General features: G+C 43.7%; 1 protein-coding gene across 8 annotated transcripts in view; it reads left to right on the plus strand.

The window, feature by feature from the left end:
• The window catches only part of samd4a (sterile alpha motif domain containing 4A), a 234686-nt gene that overhangs the window by 118969 nt on the left and 92888 nt on the right, over positions 1 to 22829 (plus strand). For 6 of the 8 annotated variants that reach the window (XR_009787089.1, XR_009787088.1, XM_061765129.1 and 3 more), the window contains exons 4-6: positions 7424 to 7711; positions 13534 to 13643; positions 13800 to 13886. Coding sequence is in view for 5 of the 8 variants with exons in the window: in XM_061765129.1 (XP_061621113.1) it covers positions 7424 to 7711; positions 13534 to 13643; positions 13800 to 13886 (485 nt within the window). In the remaining 3 variants the exon portion in view is untranslated. The remainder of the gene's footprint in view (positions 1 to 7423; positions 7712 to 13533; positions 13644 to 13799; positions 13887 to 22829) is intronic. The other 2 variants (XR_009787090.1, XM_061765131.1) reach the window with 1 other exon arrangement.

Genomic DNA, 22829 nt, shown 5'->3' on the forward strand with positions numbered 1-22829 from the left:
TCACGTTATCATTGCCAGCAGGCTCTCAAAAATCCAGTTCTTGTGGCTCACCTTTTCCTCTCTTGATATTCTCTGTCAACTGAAAAATGTAGCTACAGGGATCAGGGCAATCCTCGTTTGATCCTCAACAATCATGCCATGTTTGTGGTTCAATATTGTTACAATATTTTTGAACAAAATCTAAACAAAAAAATACAGATCCACGCACCTAAATCATTGCAACAAATGTTATTTTGAATACAAACAATATTAAATGAGCAGCCCTTTGCACTTAGTATAAGAAAAGCCAGGCGCACAATGAGCACTTGACAATTCAGAATCAGAATCATCTTTATTTGCCTTGTATGTCCAAAACACACAAAGAATTTGTCTCCGGTAGTTGGAGCCGCTCTAGTACAACAGACAGTCAATTTACAGAACACTTTGGAGACATAAAGACATTGACAAAAAACAATTGTGCAAAAAGATGCAGAGTCCTCTAGCACTTAGAGCAGTGCGAATGACAAATATTACAATAGTCCGGTGCAATGACCATTGTGCAAAGGGCGCTGAGACTTCAAGGAGTGTATGCGGTTTAAAGTGACGAGTAGTACGATAATCTGGGACAATGTTGGTTGTGCAAATGTTACAGATACTCCTCAATCAGTGTGCAAATGGAGCAGATGCTACTCTGGCATGAGTGCCCAGTATATGCAAATAGTGCAGACAACCACAGTGAGTGCACAAGTAATACATAATTGGCCCCACAGAAATGTAACAACGAACACAAGTCATAAAATTGCCAGCTTGTTGTAATGGAATTATAGGTTAGCTGTTTAAGAAGTTGATTGCAAGAGGGAAGAAGCTGTTGGAATGTCTACTAGTTCTAGTTTGCATTGATCGGTAGCGCCTACCTGAGGGAAGGAGCTGGAAGAGCTGGTGACCGGGGTGTGGAGGGTCCGAGAGGATTTTGCACGCCCTTGTCTTAGTTCTGGCAGCGTGCAAGTCCTCAAGGGGGGATAGGGGGGTACCGACAATCCTTTCAGCAGTTTTGATTGTCCGTTGCAGTCGGAGTTTGTCCTTTTTTGTAGCAGCACCTAACCAGACTGTGATGGAAGAACACAGGACTGATTCGATGACCGCTGTGTAGAACTGTCTCAGCAGCTGCGGTGGCACGCCGTGCTTTCTCAGAAGCCGCAGGAAGTACATCCTCTGCTGGGCCTTTTTGAGGACGGAGTTGATGTTGGTTGCCCACTTCAGGTCCTGAGAGATTGTAATTCCCAGGAACTTGAAGGTCTCGACGGTTGACACAAGGCAGCTGGACAACGTGAGGGGCAACTGTGGCGAAGGATGCCTCCTGAAGTCCACGATCATCTCTACAGTCTTGAGCGTGTTCAGCTCTAGGTTGTGTCGGCCGCACCACAGCTCCAGCCGCTCCGCTTCCTGTCGATATGCAGACTCATCACTGTCCTTGATGAGGCCGATGACAGTGGTGTCATCTGCAAACTTCAGGAGTTTGACAGTCGGGTTCGCTGAGGTGCAGTCGTTCGTGTAGAGAGAGAAGAGCAGCGGAGAGAGGACACAACCTTGGGGCGCCCCAGTGCTGATGCTGCGTGTGGATGAGGTGGCCTCCCCCAGCCTGACCTGCTGTGTCCTGCCCGTCATAAAGCTGTAAATCCACTGGCAGGTGAGACGCTGAGCTGGAGAAGCTTGGATGAAAGGAGTTCAGGGATGATGGTGTTGAACGCTGAGCTGAAATCCACAAACAGGATCCTCGCGTAGGTCCCTGCACTGTCGAGGTGTTCTAGGATGAAGTGCAGTCCCATGTTGACTGCATCATCCGCAGACCTGTTCGCTTGGTAGGCAAACTGCAGGGGGTCCAGCAGGGGACCTGTGACACTCTTGAGGTGGTCCAGCACGAGACGTTCAAAGGACTTCATGACCACAGATGTCAAAGCGACAGGCCTGTAGTCATTCAGACCCGAGATTGCAGGTTTCTTGGGGACTGGAATGATGGTGGAGCGTTTGAAACAGGATGGAACTTCGCACATTTCCAGAGATCTATTGAAGATCTGAGTGAAGACTGGAGCGAGCTGGTCCGCGCAGACTTTGAGTCAGGATGGGGACACATGGTCCGGGCTTGCCGCTTTGTTAATCTTTTGTTGTTTGAAGATGCGTCTCACATCCTGTTCATGGATGGTTAACGCAGAAGTCAGAGGTGTGATTGTGGTCGCGGGTGCGGCCGGGTGGGTGTATGGTGTGAAACTGTCCTTTTCAAATCTGCAGTAGAAGGTATGCAAGTCGTTGGCTAGTGTGCTATTGTTCTCAGCTTGGGGGGATCGTCGCTTGTAATTAGCCAGCAATTGGAATGCATGCCAGACTGATTTAGAGTCGTTTGCGCTAGACGGATTTTCCAACTTTGCTGCATAGATCCTCTTTGCAGTGTTAATTTCTTTAGTCAGCTGGTTTCTAGCTCGATTATACAGGGCCCTGTCCCCGCTCTGATATGCGTCCTCCTTAGCTTGGCGAAGCTGCTTAAGTTTAGCAGTGAACCACGGCTTGTTGTTGTTGAATGTGCGAAATGATTTTGTTGGTACACACACATCTTCACAGAAACTGATATAGGATGTGACAGTGTCCGTATATTCATCCAAGCTGCCAGCTGAATTTTCAAAGACACTCCAGTCTGTGCAGTCTAAACAGCTTTGAAGTTCCATCTTTGCTTCATTGGTCCACTTTTTCACTGTTTTCACTGTAGGCTTCGCGCATTTAAGTTCTTGCCTGTACGTCGGTATTAAGTGAATTAAGCAGTGATCAGACAAGCCCAGGACTGCACGAGGTATAGCACGGTATGCGTTTTTTACCGTAGTGTAGCAGTGGTCTAAAGTATTATTTTCCCTGGTAGGACAGTCGATGTGCTGCTTGTATTTAGGGAGTTCGTGGTTGAGTTTAGCTTTGTTAAAGTCCCCGAGAATAATGAGGGGTGAGTCCGGGTGTTTTTTTTCAATTTCGTTGACTTGTTCGGCGAGCGTTAGCAGTGCGGCGTTCGTGTTAGCTTGAGGCGGTATGTAGACTCCAGCCAGTATGAACGATGCGAACTCACGTGGCGAGTAGAATGGTTTACAGTTTAAAAATAGCGACTCCAAATGCGGGCTGCAGTGTGTGCTGAGCTTCGTGACGTCCGTACACCATTTTTCGTTGATATAGAGGCATATCCTGCCGCCCTTTGTTTTCCCCGATGATTCCATGTCGCGGTCCGCTCGATGAATGAGGAAGCCGGGAAGCATGACGCCGCCATTGGGTACAGCCTCACAAAGCCAGGTCTCCGTGAAGCACATGGCCGCGGAACGTCCGAAGTCTTTACTGGTCTTTAACAGAAGATGAAGCTCGTCCATTTTGTTGGGTAGGGAGCGTACATTCGCGAGGTGGATCGACGGGAACGCCAATCTGTGTCCTCTCTTGCGGAGTTTCACCTGAATGCCGGCCCGTTTCCCTCTGTGGCGCTGCTTCCGTCTCCATGCGCCGAAAACCGCGGACACCGCTCCGGTGAGTAACTCGGGGAAAAAACTGAGCGGATTTGCGAAAGTTGGTGACAGAAAGTCCGGCGTCGCCTTCTTGATGGTTAGCAGGTCTCCCCTTGTGTAAGTGAGTCGTGTAAGGTCTCCAAAGACGGACGAAAAACACAAAAACAAAAACAATACTAGAGAGCGCGTTACCGAGGCGACCACACTGGTAGGCGCCATCTTGGTAGGCGCCACCATACGCTGCTCAATCACATTGAGCAGCGTGTGGGGTTCTGAACCTAGTTTCCATAAGTTGCCGACCATCTGCAACTTGTTTGGCTGCTGTTTGAAATGTGGAATCGCAAGTGAACTGCGTCACAACAGCACAGATGTTAGGGCCAATCAAAATGCCAGGTTACGTATATCACATGGTCTCTCAACAAAAATTTGTTTTGTGGGTACGAAGCAAGAGCAAGCCTGCCGCCATGTATAGCCACACATCATGCCGCACTATCTTTGCCAGCATCCTCTCAAAAATTCAAAGTCTCTTGTGTCTGCTCACCTTTTCCTCTTTGTATTCTCTGTCAACTGAGTAATGTAGCTTCAGCAGTCAGGGCAATCCTCGTTTTCCTTGACAAATATGCCATGTTATTTGTGGTTCAATAATAACGGTGTCACTTTAAAACATTGTTTCCCGATAAAAACACCAGGGGTTGCATTTTTTTTGTTGCAAGTTGTTGTGCAAGGGTGAATCAGTGTGGCTGACCTTAGAAATTGTAAACAGTAACAACCTAAACTCTGTGCATAAAGCGTAATCTTGAATTACTTTTCTATCATTAGTTTTGTAAAAACAAAATCCACCCCTCTGTGTCAATTTTTGTATTTAATTTAATTACATTTAACAATTTAATTAAAACATGACAAATTGCAATTACAAAGCCTCTGATTAATTTAATGCATTTTGTAATCAGGTCCCATTACTACGAATAATAGAAACTTGCCCCAAATTAGGTAGTATGTTAATTAAAATCACCTATTACTTTATTGACCACATTAGACTGTGTTCACACTATGTACAGTAGTACTTTTCGGTTGGTCAAGTGTGATGGGTGTCATTTGCAATCCGGGAGTAACCAACCAGATTTAGTCCTTTATTGTGGAACATTTCTCCAAACTCCACCACATCACATTTGCACAACAATCTGTCCATTCCTCTACACATATAATGTACATTAACTTGAGAGAGTAACACATTACCAAGGTTCTTACCTAAGGCACCAGGTAGTGGGGATCAGTGGTCAAAAATTATACATATTTTTTCAGTGCTGTATCCTAAGCCTGTAATAAAACATTTTTATTTTAGTTTTGCCTGCCAGTCTGACAGTACAGTTCAGCGACCACTGGAACCATCTGTCATCCAGTTGCATTTGAGTCAAACCTTCTAGTACTGTCGGTAACTACACCATGCGTGTCATACGAAAGATAAAACAGTGAGAAGGACCTTTTGAAAGTAAGTATAACTGGTCAGGGCAGGATATTTCCAGACAAGAATGCAAGGGCTCTGTGTTTTTTTCTTGCTGGGACATGAAAGAAACAGCTGAGGGTTTATAAATAAAGACATATTTAAAACCCTGCTGGCAGCCCCAAGAAATATCATATTATATTTTTGACTGCTTGCAGCCTTAGACCTAAGCATACAATCTCAGGGTTTCAGAACTGCTGAACCAGAGGTATTCACAGCACAGGATTAGAGAAAAGTGTACAACTGTTGAAAAACACTGTCGCCAGACTAAAAGAATTGTGAGTTCTATTATATGCCACACTGACAATGATCAATGTGTGATCCATCTGTTTGAAACCTATTCTGAGACGTTCTTTATTCTTTGGCATTACATAAGTAACAGTAAGCAAGTCGTTAACTCCAGCGGTTATGATCATTCTTACTCGAATATTCTTTTCCTGTCGATTTGTCATGTGTCATGTTTTCTAATAATAAACATTTGGAGCCTTTATTAACATTTTATGCAATTAGTGCATAAAATTACTTCTTTCTTTTAACATTCTATCTTCATTATTCCTGAATTATTACATATAAAAACATGTTAGTATCAAATAGCAGTTTAACACGTTTTATGAGTCAATGTTGGTACTTAACATCCATCCATCCATCCATCCATTTTCTGAGCCGCTTCTCCTCACTAGGGTCGCGGGCGTGCTGGAGCCTATTCCAGCTATCATCGGGCAGGAGGCGCGGTACACCCTGAACTGTTTGCCAGCCAATCGCAGGGCACATATAAACAAACAACCATTCGCACTCACATTCACACCTACGGGCAATTTAGAATCAGAATCAGAATCATTTGATTGCCAAGTATGTCCAAAAAACACACAATGAATTTGTCTCCGGTAGTTGGAGCCGCTCTAGTACGACAACAGACAGTCAATTGACAGAGAACACTTTTGAGACATAAAGACATTGATAAAAAAAAAAAAAAAAAAAAACAGTCACTGAGCAGTAAAGGGTTGCTTGTTATCTGGTAATGCCATTTTTTTTTTTTTTTTTGACAATTGTGCAAAAGATGCAGAGTCCTCAAGCACTTAGAGCAGTTCGAATGACTAATATTGAATGACTAAAGAATCATCTTTATTTGCCAAGTATGTCCAAAACACACAAAGAATTTGTCTCCGGTAGTTGGAGCCGCTCTAGTACAACAGACAGTCAATTTACAGAACACTTTGGAGACATAAAGACATTGACAAAAAACAATTGTGCAAAAAGATGCAGAGTCCTCTAGCACTTATATTGCAGATACTCCTCAATCAGTGTGCAAATGGAGCAGATGCTACTCTGGCATGAGTGGCCAGTATTGGTCAAAAACAGATATGCAAATAGTGCAGCGTGGCGAGACAACTACAGAGAGTGCACGAGTACCTGAGGGAAGGAGCTGGAAGAGCTGGTGACCGGGATGCGGAGGGTCAGAGAGGATTTTGCACGCTCTTGTCTGGCAGCGTGCAAGTCCTCAAGGGTAGGTAGGGGGGTACCGACAATCCTTTCAGCAGTTTTGATTCTCCGTTGCAGTCAGAGTTTGTCCTTTTTTGTAGAAGCACCAATTAACCGACCATGCATGTTTTGGGGATGTGGGAGGAAACCGGAGTGCCTGGAGAAAACCCACGCAGGCACGGGGAGAACATGCAAACTCCACACAGGCGGGGCCGGGGATCGAACCCCGGACCTCAGAACTGTGAGGCAGACGCTCTAACCAGTCGTCCACCGTGCCACCTAGTACTTAACATACAGTATTATAAAATGAGTCTCCAACAAACTTTTATTTTGTTTGTTACAAAGCTACTGTTGAAAAATGATGGTGACATGGTCTTTAATCAATGTCAGCTGTGGAAAAACAGGCATATTGAGAACTAATACAAAGATCTGACAGTCAACAGGCAATTTCAGAAAGACAAGACAGCTGTTAAAAAAAAGTCCCACATGATCATACACATGCATAAAGGGACACTACATTCCAGGCAAAACTTCACAACAAGCATGGATCACATATAATGTCTTGTATAGTATTTGAAATTTGCAATTGGCTGGCGACCAGACCAGGGTATACCTTGCCTCCCGCCCAGATTCAGCTGGGATAGTATCGAGCTCACCCATGAGCCGTGACCCTAATGAGGACAAGCGGTATAAAAAAATTATGGTTGAATAGTATGAATCGACGCAACAATTATGTATTTTCATAAGCTGGTAAATGGGTGGGACTTTGTCCCAGGCAATTGGGCACTTATGTTGAAGCACGATATGAATAGCATGAATTCAAGCACGATATGAGCTGCATGAATTGCCCAAACAATGGCAGTGCTACATAGGAAATGTTTTGTTGGGCCATCATTCCTTTGAACATAGGAGTAAACCTTACATGTCTTATGTTTCACAGTTGTAACGAGTGGAGGTGGTAACCAGTCACACAGTCCACTGAAGCGCTCAGTGTCTCTAACGCCACCAATGAGTGGCCCAAGCAACCATCCCATGGGTCCTGTCTGGCTGTCCCAGGAAGATCTACGTAGTAGTAGAGGCCCAGCCCCCGATCACGCACCCCTCTCCCCTCAAAGTAGCATTGCTTCCTCAGGCAGCGGAGGAAGTGAACATCTGGAAGAGGCCAGTTTAGGAGGAGGTTTAAGTCTACATCGTAGTTCTTTCCATGAGGAGGGCAGCGGCATGAGGGGTGAGTGGGGAGGGTTTTATTTTCTGTTAATCAAAACTTAGCAATGTCTTTGTAAAGGCAAAATAGTTTTATTATTATAGTGACCAAAATGATCACTTTAAAATAGGATTGCTGAAGGAATTGTAAATTGATTACATTGCAACAGGTTTTATTTTAGTACACAAAAATGTAAAATGAGCAACCCTATGCAATTTCTGCATAGAAATTGTAAATTTTGAGTTAAATTACAGCCATTTCACACTAAATATTTGATGTGTTGCCCAACTTCATGATGATTTTTATCCTGCATTTTCTGCATCCATCGGTTTTGTTCTGCATCTGTTGCTGCATCGACACAGGAATTCAGGATACAAGACTCAGGGTAAATCTCAAGACTATCCAAGCATTCTGTAGCGTAATGTGCTGCCCAGTGTCAGAAAATTGGTCTCTAACAAGTTCATGACCCAAAATGCACGGCTAAAAATACACAAGATTGGCTAGAAGAGAGTAGTTATTCTGGGGAAAAAAAGCCCTGATTTAAATGTTATTATTCACCTGTGGAAGGCTCCGAAATCTGGAGTCTGTAGAAGACACCCAATAAACCTGAGACAGCTCGAGAAGTTTTCTCACCAAGAGTTGGCCAAAATACCTGTTGACAAGTCCCATTTGAATGTTAGAATGGAATTACATTGCATGGCTCAAGTGACCCAATTCTGTTCCCTCCCCCCCTCACAAGTGGCACAATTCAATATTCGCCATGCTAGCGTAAAATAAAATAAAATGCATGGAATCAGACATCTTCTGATCAGAATCAGGTGTCTAAAATGTGGATAAAAATATGCATTGCATATCTGCTGAAAAGTGCAGTGAAAAACACACAAATTGGATATACTGTACTCCCTTCATGCAAGCTTGATGTCATCAAAATACACAGATGATCGTATGTAATGTGTCTGCCAAACAACACAAATGAACACATTGGACAAATACTTCTTTAACCCTAAACTACAACTAAAGTGTAGACCATTAAATATGCTACCTTTAGAGATATCCATCATTAAATAAGCAAAGTCATAATTACAGTATATACAGTATTTGTATGAAAATAACCTGAATATAAAACAAATGAGCCAAATACTGTAAAAACTTGTTGACTCGTGAATATTGTAAAAATTTGTCTGCATGAATACAGAAACCCGTGGACACAGCCGCAGAAATATATATATTTGTTTTCCAATCTTTGTTGAAAAAGCCTTCTATCTGAATAAATTTTTCCCTTCCTTGACATTTCGGGATAATTTGTAGACGTTTCTCAAGTCACTTACAAGAGTGCTTCACACTTATGTGGGTACACTACCACCTAGTGGTTAAATTTACATCACTTGGTGGTAATTTGTAAGACAACGATGTATTATGGGAAATGTAGTCGATGGTAAATACACGTGTAAACTGCTCAATTGACTTATTTTAAGACCTTTCAAGACCGCGCAGGCCACATAAAATAACACAGTTTGACACGTGCTTTACAACTTTGCAGATGCAAAGACCATCGTGATTGGTCAATCCCAAACAAGTTCTGTCCTCTGACCCCCCCAAACCCCACCCCTCCTCGGTCACTCTTAAGTATATGTAAAGTGTTGATATGTTGTTGCTTATGTATTAAACAGTGTAAATCAACAGAACATTTTTTTCTTTATGTGCCCAAATGCATTGTACAAAATGACAGCCTAATTACCATACAATCCTGAGAAATATGTGATTGGTGAGGTGTATGGTAACCATGAGCTAGTGTAATTACAGTAAGTCATTTCAGTCTTAAATACTGCCCCAAATACAACAGACACTCAGCAAAATATGACTATTCAAACTACAATTATGAAGGAATGATGAAAACAGGGCTCGCCACCTGTGGGAGGGGCCATAGGGGTCGGGTGCAGTGCGAGCTGGCCGGTGGCCGAAGGCAGGGACCTTGGCGATCCGATCCCCGGCTACAGAAGCTGGCTCTAGGGACGTGGAATGTCACCTCTCTGGCAGGGAAGGAGCCCGAGCTGGTGTGTGAGGTTGAGAAGTTCCGACTAGATATAGTCGGACTCGCCTCCACGCACAGCTTGGGCTCTGGAACCAGTCCTCTCGAGATGGGTTGGACTCTCTTCCACTCTGGAGTTGCCTGCGGTGAGAGGTATACTTATTGCCCCCCGGCTCGGCGCCTGTACGTTGGGGTTCACCCCGGTGGACGAGAGGGTAGCCTCCCTCCGCCTTCGGGTGGGGGGGACGGGTCCTGACTGTTATTTGTGTTCAGTTCAGAGTACCCGCCGTTTTTGGAGTCCTTGGAGGGGGTGCTGGAGAGTGCTCCCGCTGGGGACTCCATCGTTCTGCTGGGGGACTTCAATGCTCACATGGGCAATGACAGTGAGACCTGGAAGGGGGTGATTGGGAGGAACGGCCGCCCACTTCAGAACCCAAGCGGTGTTCTGTTATTGGACTTCTGTGCTCATCATGGATTGTCCATAACGAACACCATGTTCAACCATAAGGGTGTCCACACGTGCACTTGGCACCATGGAGTCCGAGTGGACCATGTTCCGCGCCTCCATTGCTGAGGCGGCCGACCAGAGCTGTGGCCGTAAGGTGGTTGGTGCCTGTCGTGGCGGCAATCCCCGAACCCGTTGCTGGACACCAACGGTGAGGGATGCCGTCAAGCTGAAGAAGGAGTCCTATCGGGCCTTTTTGGCCTGTGGGACTCTTGAGGCAGCTGATGGGTACCGGCTGGCCAAGCGGAATGCAGCTTTGGTGGTCACTGAAGCAAAAACTCGGGCATGGGAGGAGTTCGGTGAGGCCATGGAGAAAGACTTCCGGACGGCTTTGAGAAAATTCTGGTCCACCATCCGGCGTCTCAGGAGGGGGACGCAATGCACCACCAACACTGTGTATAGTGGGAATGGGGCGCTGCTGACCTCGACTCGGGACGTTGTGAGCCGGTGGGGAGAATACTTAAGACCTACATAAGACCTCTTCAATTCCACCGACACGCATTCCCATGAGGGAGCAGAGTCTGGGTTCTCTGAGGCGGACTCTCCTATCTCTGGGGTTGAGGTCACCGAGGTGGTTAAAAAGCTCCTCGGTGGCAGGGCCCCGGGGGTGGATGACATTCGCCCGGAGTTCCTCAAGGCTCTGGATGTTGTAGGGCTGTCCTGGTTGACACGCCTCTGCAATATCGCGTGCACATCAGGGACAGAGCCTCTGCATTGGCAGACTGGGGTGGTGGTCCCCCTTTTTAAGAAGGGGGACTGGAGGGTGTGTTCCAACTACAGGGAGATCACACTCCTCAGCCTCCCTGTTAAGGTCTATTCAGGGCTGCTAGAGAGGAGGGTCCGTTGGGAAGTTGAATCTCAGATTCAGGAGGAGCAGTGTGGTTTTCTTCCTGGCCGTGGAACAGTGGACCAGCTCTACACCCTTGGCAGGGTCCTTGAGGGTGCATGGGAGTTTGCCCAACCAGTTTACATGTATTTTGTGGACTTGGAGAAGGCGTTCGACCGTTTCCCTCGCGGCGTCCTGTGGGGGGTGCTTCGAGAGTATGCGGTACCGAACCCCCTGATACGGGCTGTTCGGTCCCTGTACGACCGGAGTCAGAGTTTGGTCCGCATATCCGGCAGTAAGTCGGACTCGTTTCTGATGAGGGTTGGACTGCGCCAAGGCTGCCCTTTGTCACCGATTCTGTTCATAACTTTTATTAACAAAATTTCTCGGCACAGCCGAGGCCTAGATGGGGTCCGGTTTGGTGGCCTCAGTATTGCATTTCTGCTTTTTGCAGATGATGTGGTTCTGTTGGCTTCATCAAGCCGTGACCTCCAACTCACTGGTGCAGTTCGCAGCCGAGTGTGAAGCGGCTGGGATGAGAATCAGCACCTCCAAATCTGAGACCATGGTCCTCAGTCAGAAAAGGGTGGCGTGCCCTCTCCAGGTCGGGGATGAGATCCTGCCCCAAGTGGAGGAGTTCAAGTCTCTTGGGGTCTTGTACACGAGTGAGGGAAGAATGGAACGGGAGATTGACAGGCGGATCGGTGCAGCGTCTGCAGTGATTCGGACTTTGTATCGATCCGTTGTGGTAAAGAAGGAGCTAAGCCGAAAGGCGAAGCTCTCGATTTACCGGTCGATCTATGTTCCTACCCTCACCTATGGTCACGAGCTGTGGGTCGTGACCAAAAGAACGACATCCCGGATACAAGCGGCCAAAATGAGTTTCCTCCGCAGGGTGTCTGGGGTCTCCCTTAGAGATAGGGTGAGAAGCTCGGTCATCCGGGAGGATCTCAGAGTAGAGCCGCTGCTCCTCCACATCGAGAGGAGCCAGATGAGGTGGCTGGGGCATCTGATTCGGATGCCTCCCGGACGCCTCCCTGGTGAGGTGTTCCCGGCACGTCCCACCGGGAGGAGACCCCGGGGACGACCCAGGACACGCTGGAGAGACTACATCCTTCGGCTGGCCTGGGATCGCCTCGGGACCCCCCCCCCGGAAGAGCTGGATGAAGTGGCTGGGGAGAGGGAAGTCTGGGTGTCCCTGCTAAAGCTACTGCCCCCGCGACCCGACCCGGATAAGCGGTAGAAAATGGATGGATGGATGGATGATGAAAACAGATTAACTAATCAATTTGAAGTTCTACTCTGTTCACGATCAAGCTGGTGCACGCCCATTTTAAACGTCACTATTGAGGAGCAGGGACTTCCGCGGAGGATACATCAGACGTCCTTCGATTTAAGCTAGCCCGTGGAGGCTCCTCGGTGCTCGATCCTCGCTCCTCCATTCGCGTTTAAGACACTTGAGACGTCTTTAATATGGCAGCGTGACAACTTCTGGGTCACGTTCAATGTTTTGACGTGCGAGGAGCTAGGAACGTTGCATTTAAGGGACTTGAGATGCACCCTATGTCTCTCAGCTGTTCTGGGAACGCCATGGGATTGACAAAGTGGCTGGGGAGAGGTTCCTTGCCTGCTTCCCCCGTGAACCTACCTCAGATAAGTGGAAGAAGATGCATGGATGAATGGATGGATGGATGGAAGGATGGCTGGATGGATGTTACTCAATTTCTCCCAAAATTATCAATTAATTACAAATACATCTTTGTTTACCTATCTATGCCAGCAAAGTATAGTGACAGGTAGAACAATGCTCTTACATTAGATGGCTGAAGATACAATAAACCAGTGTATCCACCATTCATACAATTGAATAAGTCATGGCTTCCAGCGAATATATCAACTTTGTGTTCAATACAACAGACCCAGATCCCACAATTAGTAGGTACATTTCTGAGTAAATTGAGACATCATCATTATTTCAGTATTCATACTTTTTTGACATTTTTGTATGGTGGTTTCCCCTGAGATTTTTCAAATATAAAATGAGAGCCTTGGCTCAATAAAGGTAGGGAACACTGTTCTAGTCTGAAATGAAAATTACCAGTAGCACAATAACTGATCTTAAAAATAAATACATAAAAAAATTGTTGAACCCTGAGATGCAATTAAAATGTCTACATTATTTGTTTAATTGTAAGTGTATATGGATTCCCATACAGACTCACAAAAATAAATACCAACTTTTTACAAGATGGTTTAAAAAAGAATCCACTTGTTTTACTCTTGTACTGATGCATCCATCCATCCATTTTCTAAGCTGCTTATCCTCACAAGGGTCGCGGGCGTGCTGGAGCCTATCCCAGCTATCTTCGGGCAGGAGGCGGGGTACACCCTGAACTGGTTGCCAGCCAATTGCAGGGCACACTACTGATTCATCATTACCCTAAAATGCAGCCTGAATTGACCACATTTGTGTGTGTTTATCACAGATGTTCCTGCATGGCTGAAGAGTCTCCGTCTCCATAAGTATGCAGCACTATTTTCCACCATGACATATGATGAAATGATGTCACTTACTGAAGAACAACTTGAGGCACAGGTACACACTGTTATAATTGTATTGATAGTGTTAATACTTTTGGGCATCGATTTACACTCTACTTTTAAATAACATTACATTACATTTAACTTAACGTTCTTGACACCTATCCGAAAGTGCATATGTTTTGATGCCTGTGTTTTGTTGTTTCTACAGAAAGTCACCAAAGGAGCTAGACACAAGATTGTTATTAGCATTCAAAAGCTAAAAGAGAGACTAAACCTGCTGCGCAGCCTAGAAAAGGTCAGTTACCGATTTTGTTTTTCATTGCGTTGCCATGACTGTTAAGCTAGAAGACCTGATGCTCATGACCCTTACTCCTTCCCATCTAAAAAAAAAAAAAAAAAAGTTTTTTTACCCAATTATCCGAAATAATAAATTAAGTTTATATGTAATGCGCCCTGCGAGTGGCTGGCGACCAGTTCAGAGTGTACCCCACCTCTCGACCGAAGATAGCTGGGATAGGCTCCAGCACGCCCGCGACCCTTGTGAGGATAAGCAGGACAGAAAATGTATGTAATGCACCGTGGCTGATTGGTCACTGTAAGAGGTTTCAGTTTGCTATCTACGGTCAGATCTTGAAGCTTCTCCCCTGGTACACTATCTTCCTTCCACACTCCAAAAACATGTAGAACTGTATGTTAGATTAATTGAAGATTATAAATTGTCATGGGTTGTGATTGTATGTGTCAGTGGGTCTTTCACAACATAATTACAAGGAACAAATCCTGATACATTAGTTCCTGGGACAAAAAGTTCCTGTCGGCCGTTGTTGTTTTGCGGCAAAACAGTGGCCGAGGTCCATGGAACATTTACGGTATGTAAATCTGGTTGATTACAAGGAACGAGTAACTGCACAACACTAAAAATACCAACTGCATCCAAAACCAATATAAAATTACAATTAATTATATCACAGGCAAGAATAAAATATTGAGATTTATGAGCCAACAGTTATCCTGTTATGAAGCAGAAAGTAGGTACAACTCATAAAGACCTCACTGCTATTCAATTTCTCACATTAATTCCTTTTTTTAGAAATAAGACAAAGTAATATACTACAACAAATATTTTATTACAAATGGTCAAAGGTAGCATTATACATATTTATATTACTGTATCTGTAGCGAATACAATTAAACTGTTACAATTAAACAATTAAACCACAACGGAATGCAGGAAAAGAGAGTAAGACACTCATTTTGTTGACATTTTTCTTGAGCAATATACAGTAAAAGTGTGCAAATAAATATTATTATTTCTAACTTCTGGCTTAGATACACAGAGTCTTAAATCTGATAAAATATCCTCTCTTGAACTCCGAAACTTTATCCTTTTCTCCTCTGCCTGTCCTTCCAGAAAGAGCATTCAGATATATTGTTGCTGCAAGTTCTATGTTTTTATGCTAGGGTTGATTTGTCCATATTACAACTAACGAAACCTACATTTAGTTTGCGTTTTGTCTTTTCCCCTAGACTCACATTCCGTTTAGTTTACTGAAACCAAACCATTTTTTTTTTTTTGCTTGGCACGAACTGATGTCACTGTATGGCACATTGTCAAGGTCAAGGCCCGGGGACCAGATCCGGCCCACCACATCATTTTATGTGGCCCATGAAAGCAAATCATGTGTCTCAGCCTCTATGATTCTTGTTAAAAACTGTTCCAAAATTTTTAAATGTCATATCTAATAAATGATAATGTTGAGATATCATTTTTTGTTACCAAATCCCTTTCTACATTAATTTGAACAACCTATTATCCTTGACATTTGATTGCTGAATGATGAAAACTAGTTATCCATTAATTTGTTGAGTTTATGTAATAATATGAGGCAATTAAACATTTATATGATTTCACAGCGGCACGGTGTGGTTAGCAGATCCCTGACTTCAACACTGGTTAGCAGCACTGGTTAGCAGATCTGCCTCACAGTTCTGGGGACCGGGGTTCAAATCCCGGCCCCGCGTGTGTGGGGTTTGCATGTTCTCCCCGTGCCTGGGTGTGTTTTCTCCGGGCACTCCGGTTTGCTCCCACATCCCACAAAAGTATGTCATCAATTTCCAGGTCTGGAAAAGTATTGAAAATGGAAACTATTGTATGGAAATGTATTCATGTGTCCAAGACTGTTACAACAGTCATTGCAATGTATGCGAGCGCAGTAGTCACATGGCAGGGTCTGCTGTGACGTTGCTGTATTGCAATATACAGTGAATCAACAGTAATTTTAAAAGTGACCAGCAAAGGAACCTGTTTAGACATGCTAATGAGATTAGCACCCATGTTACGGTAAATTATAATGCGGCAAACAACACACGGAGTAGCCCAGACTGTTGTATGATATGTGTGTGTGTATATATATATATATATATATATATATATATATATATATATATATATATATATATATATATATATATATATATATATAATGTGTTTTACATACATTGATACATTACAATGATACATTTTACTATTTCCCTCTTCAGAAGGAAACTACTGTAGGCAGGCACGCCACAGTTGTATGAGTGTGTGAGGTACATTCAGGGACACTGCGTAAATAGGAGTGAATATGTTCCTTGATTCTTTTGTAATACAATACGTAAAGATTTATTACTCTGAAAAATTATTATTTGTATCAGAATGCTTTAGTTAAACCACTGTACAATCACAATGTGATAATATGAAATTTATTTTGTTTTGTAATATAAGAGAAGATAAAATATTTTGTAAATATAGTCAGCCAGAGCTGCTGGGAATGCAAAGTTATCAATGTAATTTCACCATCATTCTTGTCATACTGTGTTGCGTGCTTTTGTTTGCACATTAGGACTACAGTCCGGTTTTAATTCTTCATTTAAAAAAAAAAAAAAACAAACATTCATGCTACATGTTTTTGAGATTGTATGACGAAAGCTGAAACTGGCTTCTTGTGTGGACTCAATTGGTGGCAACAATGGGGAAATGAAATGCCAGTATTTTGTAATTGCCTGTCATCCATCCATCCATTTTCTGAGCTGCTCCTCACAAGGGTCGCGGGAGTGCTGGAGCCTATCCCAGCTATCTTCGGGCAGGAGGCAGGGTACACCCTGAACTGGTTGCCAGCCAATCGCAGGGCACATATAAACAGACAACCATTCGCACTCACATTCACACCTACGGGCAATTTAGAGTCTTCAATGAACCTATGCGGGAGGAAACCGGAGTGCCCGGAGAAAACCCACGCAGGCACAGGGAGAACATGCAAACTCCACACAGGCAGGGCCGGTGAATAAACCCTGGTCTTCAGAACTCTGAGGCAGACGCTCTAACCAGTCGGCCACCGTGCCTGTCAGGAACATACAATATTGAAAAAGAAAAGAACTATGGACTAGTTCATTTTTGGACTGGTGAACTTCGTTCAAAATTGTGAATTATCAACTATGAACTGAACTTGTTCATTTCTGAAACGCTGAACTGAACTTTGAAATAGTTCATGTGGAAAATTACCTTTCCCATCCTGTCGTGCAGCCCTAACGTTAAGTACTCTGAGGGAAAAAAAAGAAAAAGTGAATTTAAAACAATGACAAGTGATTTAATCATTTACTATATTTGGTGATTACAACACCTTTGATGACTAGAATGCTGTTGATGAACTGCGGGAAAAAATTAAGAGACAGAAGCAACACAAAGAGTTATAGTACCTCTGTAAGTTTTAAATTAACTTGCAGATGAGAAGGATGAAAAGAAAACAACAAAATTGGCGATTAAAATGCCGTGACACTTCCTGGCATAAAAACATGACACTTCACTGTTGATGTTTGGAATGATACCGTGTGACAATTTAATGCCACCGCCCAGTCAACGAAAGTACAGCATTGCTAGACTGAAAGCTTGCATCAACCGTCACATACTGAATGTATGTGTAATACTCAAAACTGATTTTGTCATCATACCCGTGGTTGTTATTTATCATTGTCAAACAAGAAAATCTATTCCCTGGAGTACTGAATAGCATTTACATTCCCTTAGAAAGTTATGGGATTGGAATGATTCTTCATAATCAAGACCTCAGGCATTACAAAATATTTTTTTTTTTTTTTTTACTAAAACTTTCTATTTCGACCAAAAAAATGTATGAAATGATTAATTGGTTGTTTCATTAGTTATTTTCGTTGGTAAGAGACCATGGTATAAGCAGGTCAATGGCCTTCGAGATGTCTGTGTACAACTAGCAGGGATTAATGGACTTTGTGGAGGCAAATGTCCTCCGTTGTGCGTTGGTTCACGCCTCCATGTCGTCCATTAATCCCTGATAATTGTACACCTCGTCAGGCATTAACCCTGACATATGCGTGTCTGATCTTGCATGATCATTGGCACTCATAATGGGTAGATGTAAATTGTCTGACAACTGGCTCATAAAGTCCAAATATAAAGACTAGTTGGCAAAGGATGCCTTATAATCCCCCCTATAATCTTCTGGAAATGATCTGGAGACATAATGGCATATAAAGAATCAGAATGATATACATCTGTTTACTCAAAGTCACAAATTATTTAAAACTTTTTACTGAGAAGTCTGGAAATTAGAGTCTGGAAAAATTATGAAATTTTGAAATCTCAAATGTGTAGGAACCCCTGACAGTAACATCCATCTCATCAAGATTCAACACACTTGTAGAGTTTGTGGAAAGGTTGTATAGTGTGTGGGAAGGTTTTATAGTGTCTATATATATAAAAAAGGTGATTCTTCTTCTTCTTCTGAAATATATACACACACACACACACCTGCGATTGGCTGGCGACCAGTTCAGGGTGTGCCCCGCCTCTCGCCCGATGGTAGCTGGGATGGGCTCCAGCACGCCTGCGACCTTAGTGAGGATAAGCGATACGGAAAATACTTAAATAATAAACTAGACAGTGGCGACAGTCATCTGCTTGTGTGGACAGAAAAACTCATCAAAAAAAGACAGATTCACAGACCTGCTGCAGTAACTCAAATTTCCACTAGATGACACCAAATAAAAGGAAAACATTATACATTGGTTGCTGAACATTCCTCATCTGATACCAACAGAGTATCACTCCAACTGAAGTTAAAAAAAATTGTAGTCTAAACATCAGTGGTAACGAGCAAGACAACCTCATTTATTGGCGACAGATTCACTTGCGCACAGTCCATTTCCTTTTTTAACTATGACTTTCACCTTCCGCATGCAGCCGTCTTGAGTTGGACACACCTATGAAATGAAATGCCAGTATTTTGTAATTGCCTGTCATCCATCCATCCATTTTCTGAGCTGCTCCTCACAAGGGTCGCGGGAGTGCTGGAGCCTATCCCAGCTATCTTCGGGCAGGAGGCAGGGTACACCCTGAACTGGTTGCCAGCCAATCGCAGGGCACATATAAACAGACAACCATTCGCACTCACATTCACACCTACGGGCAATTTAGAGTCTTCAATGAACCTATGCGGGAGGAAACCGGAGTGCCCGGAGAAAACCCACGCAGGCACAGGGAGAACATGCAAACTCCACACAGGCAGGGCCGGTGAATAAACCCTGGTCTTCAGAACTCTGAGGCAGACGCTCTAACCAGTCGGCCACCGTGCCTGTCAGGAACATACAATATTGAAAAAGAAAAGAACTATGGACTAGTTCATTTTTGGACTGGTGAACTTCGTTCAAAATTGTGAATTATCAACTATGAACTGAACTTGTTCATTTCTGAAACGCTGAACTGAACTTTGAAATAGTTCATGTGGAAAATTACCTTTCCCATCCTGTCGTGCAGCCCTAACGTTAAGTACTCTGAGGGAAAAAAAAGAAAAAGTGAATTTAAAACAATGACAAGTGATTTAATCATTTACTATATTTGGTGATTACAACACCTTTGATGACTAGAATGCTGTTGATGAACTGCGGGAAAAAATTAAGAGACAGAAGCAACACAAAGAGTTATAGTACCTCTGTAAGTTTTAAATTAACTTGCAGATGAGAAGGATGAAAAGAAAACAACAAAATTGGCGATTAAAATGCCGTGACACTTCCTGGCATAAAAACATGACACTTCACTGTTGATGTTTGGAATGATACCGTGTGACAATTTAATCCCACCGCCCAGTCAACGAAAGTACAGCATTGCTAGACTGAAAGCTTGCATCAACCGTCACATACTGAATGTATGTGTAATACTCAAAACTGATTTTGTCATCATACCCGTGGTTGTTATTTATCATTGTCAAACAAGAAAATCTATTCCCTGGAGTACTGAATAGCATTTACATTCCCTTAGAAAGTTATGGGATTGGAATGATTCTTCATAATCAAGACCTCAGGCATTACAAAATATTTTTTTTTTTTTTTTTACTAAAACTTTCTATTTCGACCAAAAAAATGTATGAAATGATTAATTGGTTGTTTCATTAGTTATTTTCGTTGGTAAGAGACCATGGTATAAGCAGGTCAATGGCCTTCGAGATGTCTGTGTACAACTAGCAGGGATTAATGGACTTTGTGGAGGCAAATGTCCTCCGTTGTGCGTTGGTTCACGCCTCCATGTCGTCCATTAATCCCTGATAATTGTACACCTCGTCAGGCATTAACCCTGACATATGCGTGTCTGATCTTGCATGATCATTGGCACTCATAATGGGTAGATGTAAATTGTCTGACAACTGGCTCATAAAGTCCAAATATAAAGACTAGTTGGCAAAGGATGCCTTATAATCCCCCCTATAATCTTCTGGAAATGATCTGGAGACATAATGGCATATAAAGAATCAGAATGATATACATCTGTTTACTCAAAGTCACAAATTATTTAAAACTTTTTACTGAGAAGTCTGGAAATTAGAGTCTGGAAAAATTATGAAATTTTGAAATCTCAAATGTGTAGGAACCCCTGACAGTAACATCCATCTCATCAAGATTCAACACACTTGTAGAGTTTGTGGAAAGGTTGTATAGTGTGTGGGAAGGTTTTATAGTGTCTATATATATAAAAAAGGTGATTCTTCTTCTTCTTCTGAAATATATACACACACACACACACCTGCGATTGGCTGGCGACCAGTTCAGGGTGTGCCCCGCCTCTCGCCCGATGGTAGCTGGGATGGGCTCCAGCACGCCTGCGACCTTAGTGAGGATAAGCGATACGGAAAATACTTAAATAATAAACTAGACAGTGGCGACAGTCATCTGCTTGTGTGGACAGAAAAACTCATCAAAAAAAGACAGATTCACAGACCTGCTGCAGTAACTCAAATTTCCACTAGATGACACCAAATAAAAGGAAAACATTATACATTGGTTGCTGAACATTCCTCATCTGATACCAACAGAGTATCACTCCAACTGAAGTTAAAAAAAATTGTAGTCTAAACATCAGTGGTAACGAGCAAGACAACCTCATTTATTGGCGACAGATTCACTTGCGCACAGTCCATTTCCTTTTTTAACTATGACTTTCACCTTCCGCATGCAGCCGTCTTGAGTTGGACACACCTAAGCGATCATACCAATGGTCCAGTCATTCCTCTTACAATGAGAATTTGAGAAGCACAACACGCCCTTTCTTCAAATTGGGTGTATTGAATGGCCACTTCCTGCGAGTTTGCAATATGGCCAGATACTGCCGACGCCATCTGTCCCAGAACATGTTGGCCAAGCTTTGCACTCTGCGCCATTGCTTTTTGAACAAGTCGTCTCCGACTTCTTCCTCTGGAACAGTCAGTAGCAAGGCAGGTGTGACAATGAATGGGTCCGCGGGATCGTAGACACAGGCACGAGCGGTCAGTTATTCACAATAGCTGTGACCTTCGGCTACGAAGGTTATAAGCACCTCATGTGTGTGCTTGGAAGTTAAGAGATGAAGAAGCATAGAGTCCAAGATACGCCGTACAATAACAATCATCCTCTCCCACGCACCTCCCATATGCGAGGAGTGCAGGCTGTTGAATATTCAAGTACATCCTTGCGCTGAGACAAATGTTTCCATCGCCTTCTCATTGACATTGGAAGCCATTTCTTTCGAGGCTCCAATGAAATTAGTCCCCCTGTCAGAACAAATGTGCTTCATCGGTCCTCTGAATGCCAGAAATCTCCTGAAAACATTCATGAAACTGGATGAGTCCAAGGACTCAATGACTTCTACTGTATGTGTATAGCCCTGACACTTAGGCAGGTAAACAGGACTGCCCATCTCTTGCTTTCCGCAGGCTCTCCCCTGGTGCGATGTGCAGACACAGTCCATGGACCGAATACGTCCATCCCAACATTAGTGAATGGAGGCTCAATGTTGAAACTGTCAGAAGAAGGCCATTTTCTGAACTTCACACTTTCCTCTGAGTTTATGTCATGTAACACAGTCAAAAATTACTCTGTTCACACATCTCTTGCCACCAATAATCCAATAGCCTTGATGGCACCCTCCGTGAAGTGTCGCCCCTGATGCTGTATCTTCACATGATGATGACGTACTACAAGAGTAGCTATATGATGACGTCCCGGGAAGATGTTCGGTTTCTCCTCAACTGTCACATTTGCCTCAGCATGTCATGAACATGGTTAGGGCGACGGCGAGGAACGCAAGGCAAGAACATGGTGGACCCAATTGCAGGGAAGCAGGGAGGCAAGGCAGGAGTGCGGGAATCTCAAAATAATAATATTTAATCACAATGATAAAACAACAGGCGACTATGACAAAAACAACTGGCGACTATGACAAAAACAACAGGCGACTATGACAAAAACAACTGGCGACTATGACAAAAACAACTGGCGACTATGACATGGCAAGACATGTGACAACCAGAATGAACCGACGAGAACTGAAAGAAACCAGGGAACTAAATACAAACAAATTGACGAGACAACGAGGAACACCTGGACAAGACGAGTGGCTAGAGAGAGCTGATTGGTCAACACAAAGTAGACGAGAACAGGTGGACACAACAACCTAATGAGCACACGACAAACAAGGAACACAGGAAAACATGGAACAAAACTAAACAACCCAAACCAAAACACAGACCATGACAGTACCCCCCCTCTAAAGGAACGGATCCCAGACGTTCCCCAAACAACAACCAAAAAGTCACCAACCCAGGGTGGGCGGAAGGGGGCCTGGAGGAGGGTACAGAGTCCACCCCTCAGGTCAGTCTGGTGGCCATCCAGGCCACCCGAGGTGAGGTGCTTGGCTGAG

Source organism: Phyllopteryx taeniolatus, unplaced genomic scaffold (assembly GCF_024500385.1).
Source record: "Phyllopteryx taeniolatus isolate TA_2022b unplaced genomic scaffold, UOR_Ptae_1.2 contig_26, whole genome shotgun sequence".
In the NCBI taxonomy this organism is placed as follows: Eukaryota; Metazoa; Chordata; class Actinopteri; order Syngnathiformes; family Syngnathidae; genus Phyllopteryx; species Phyllopteryx taeniolatus.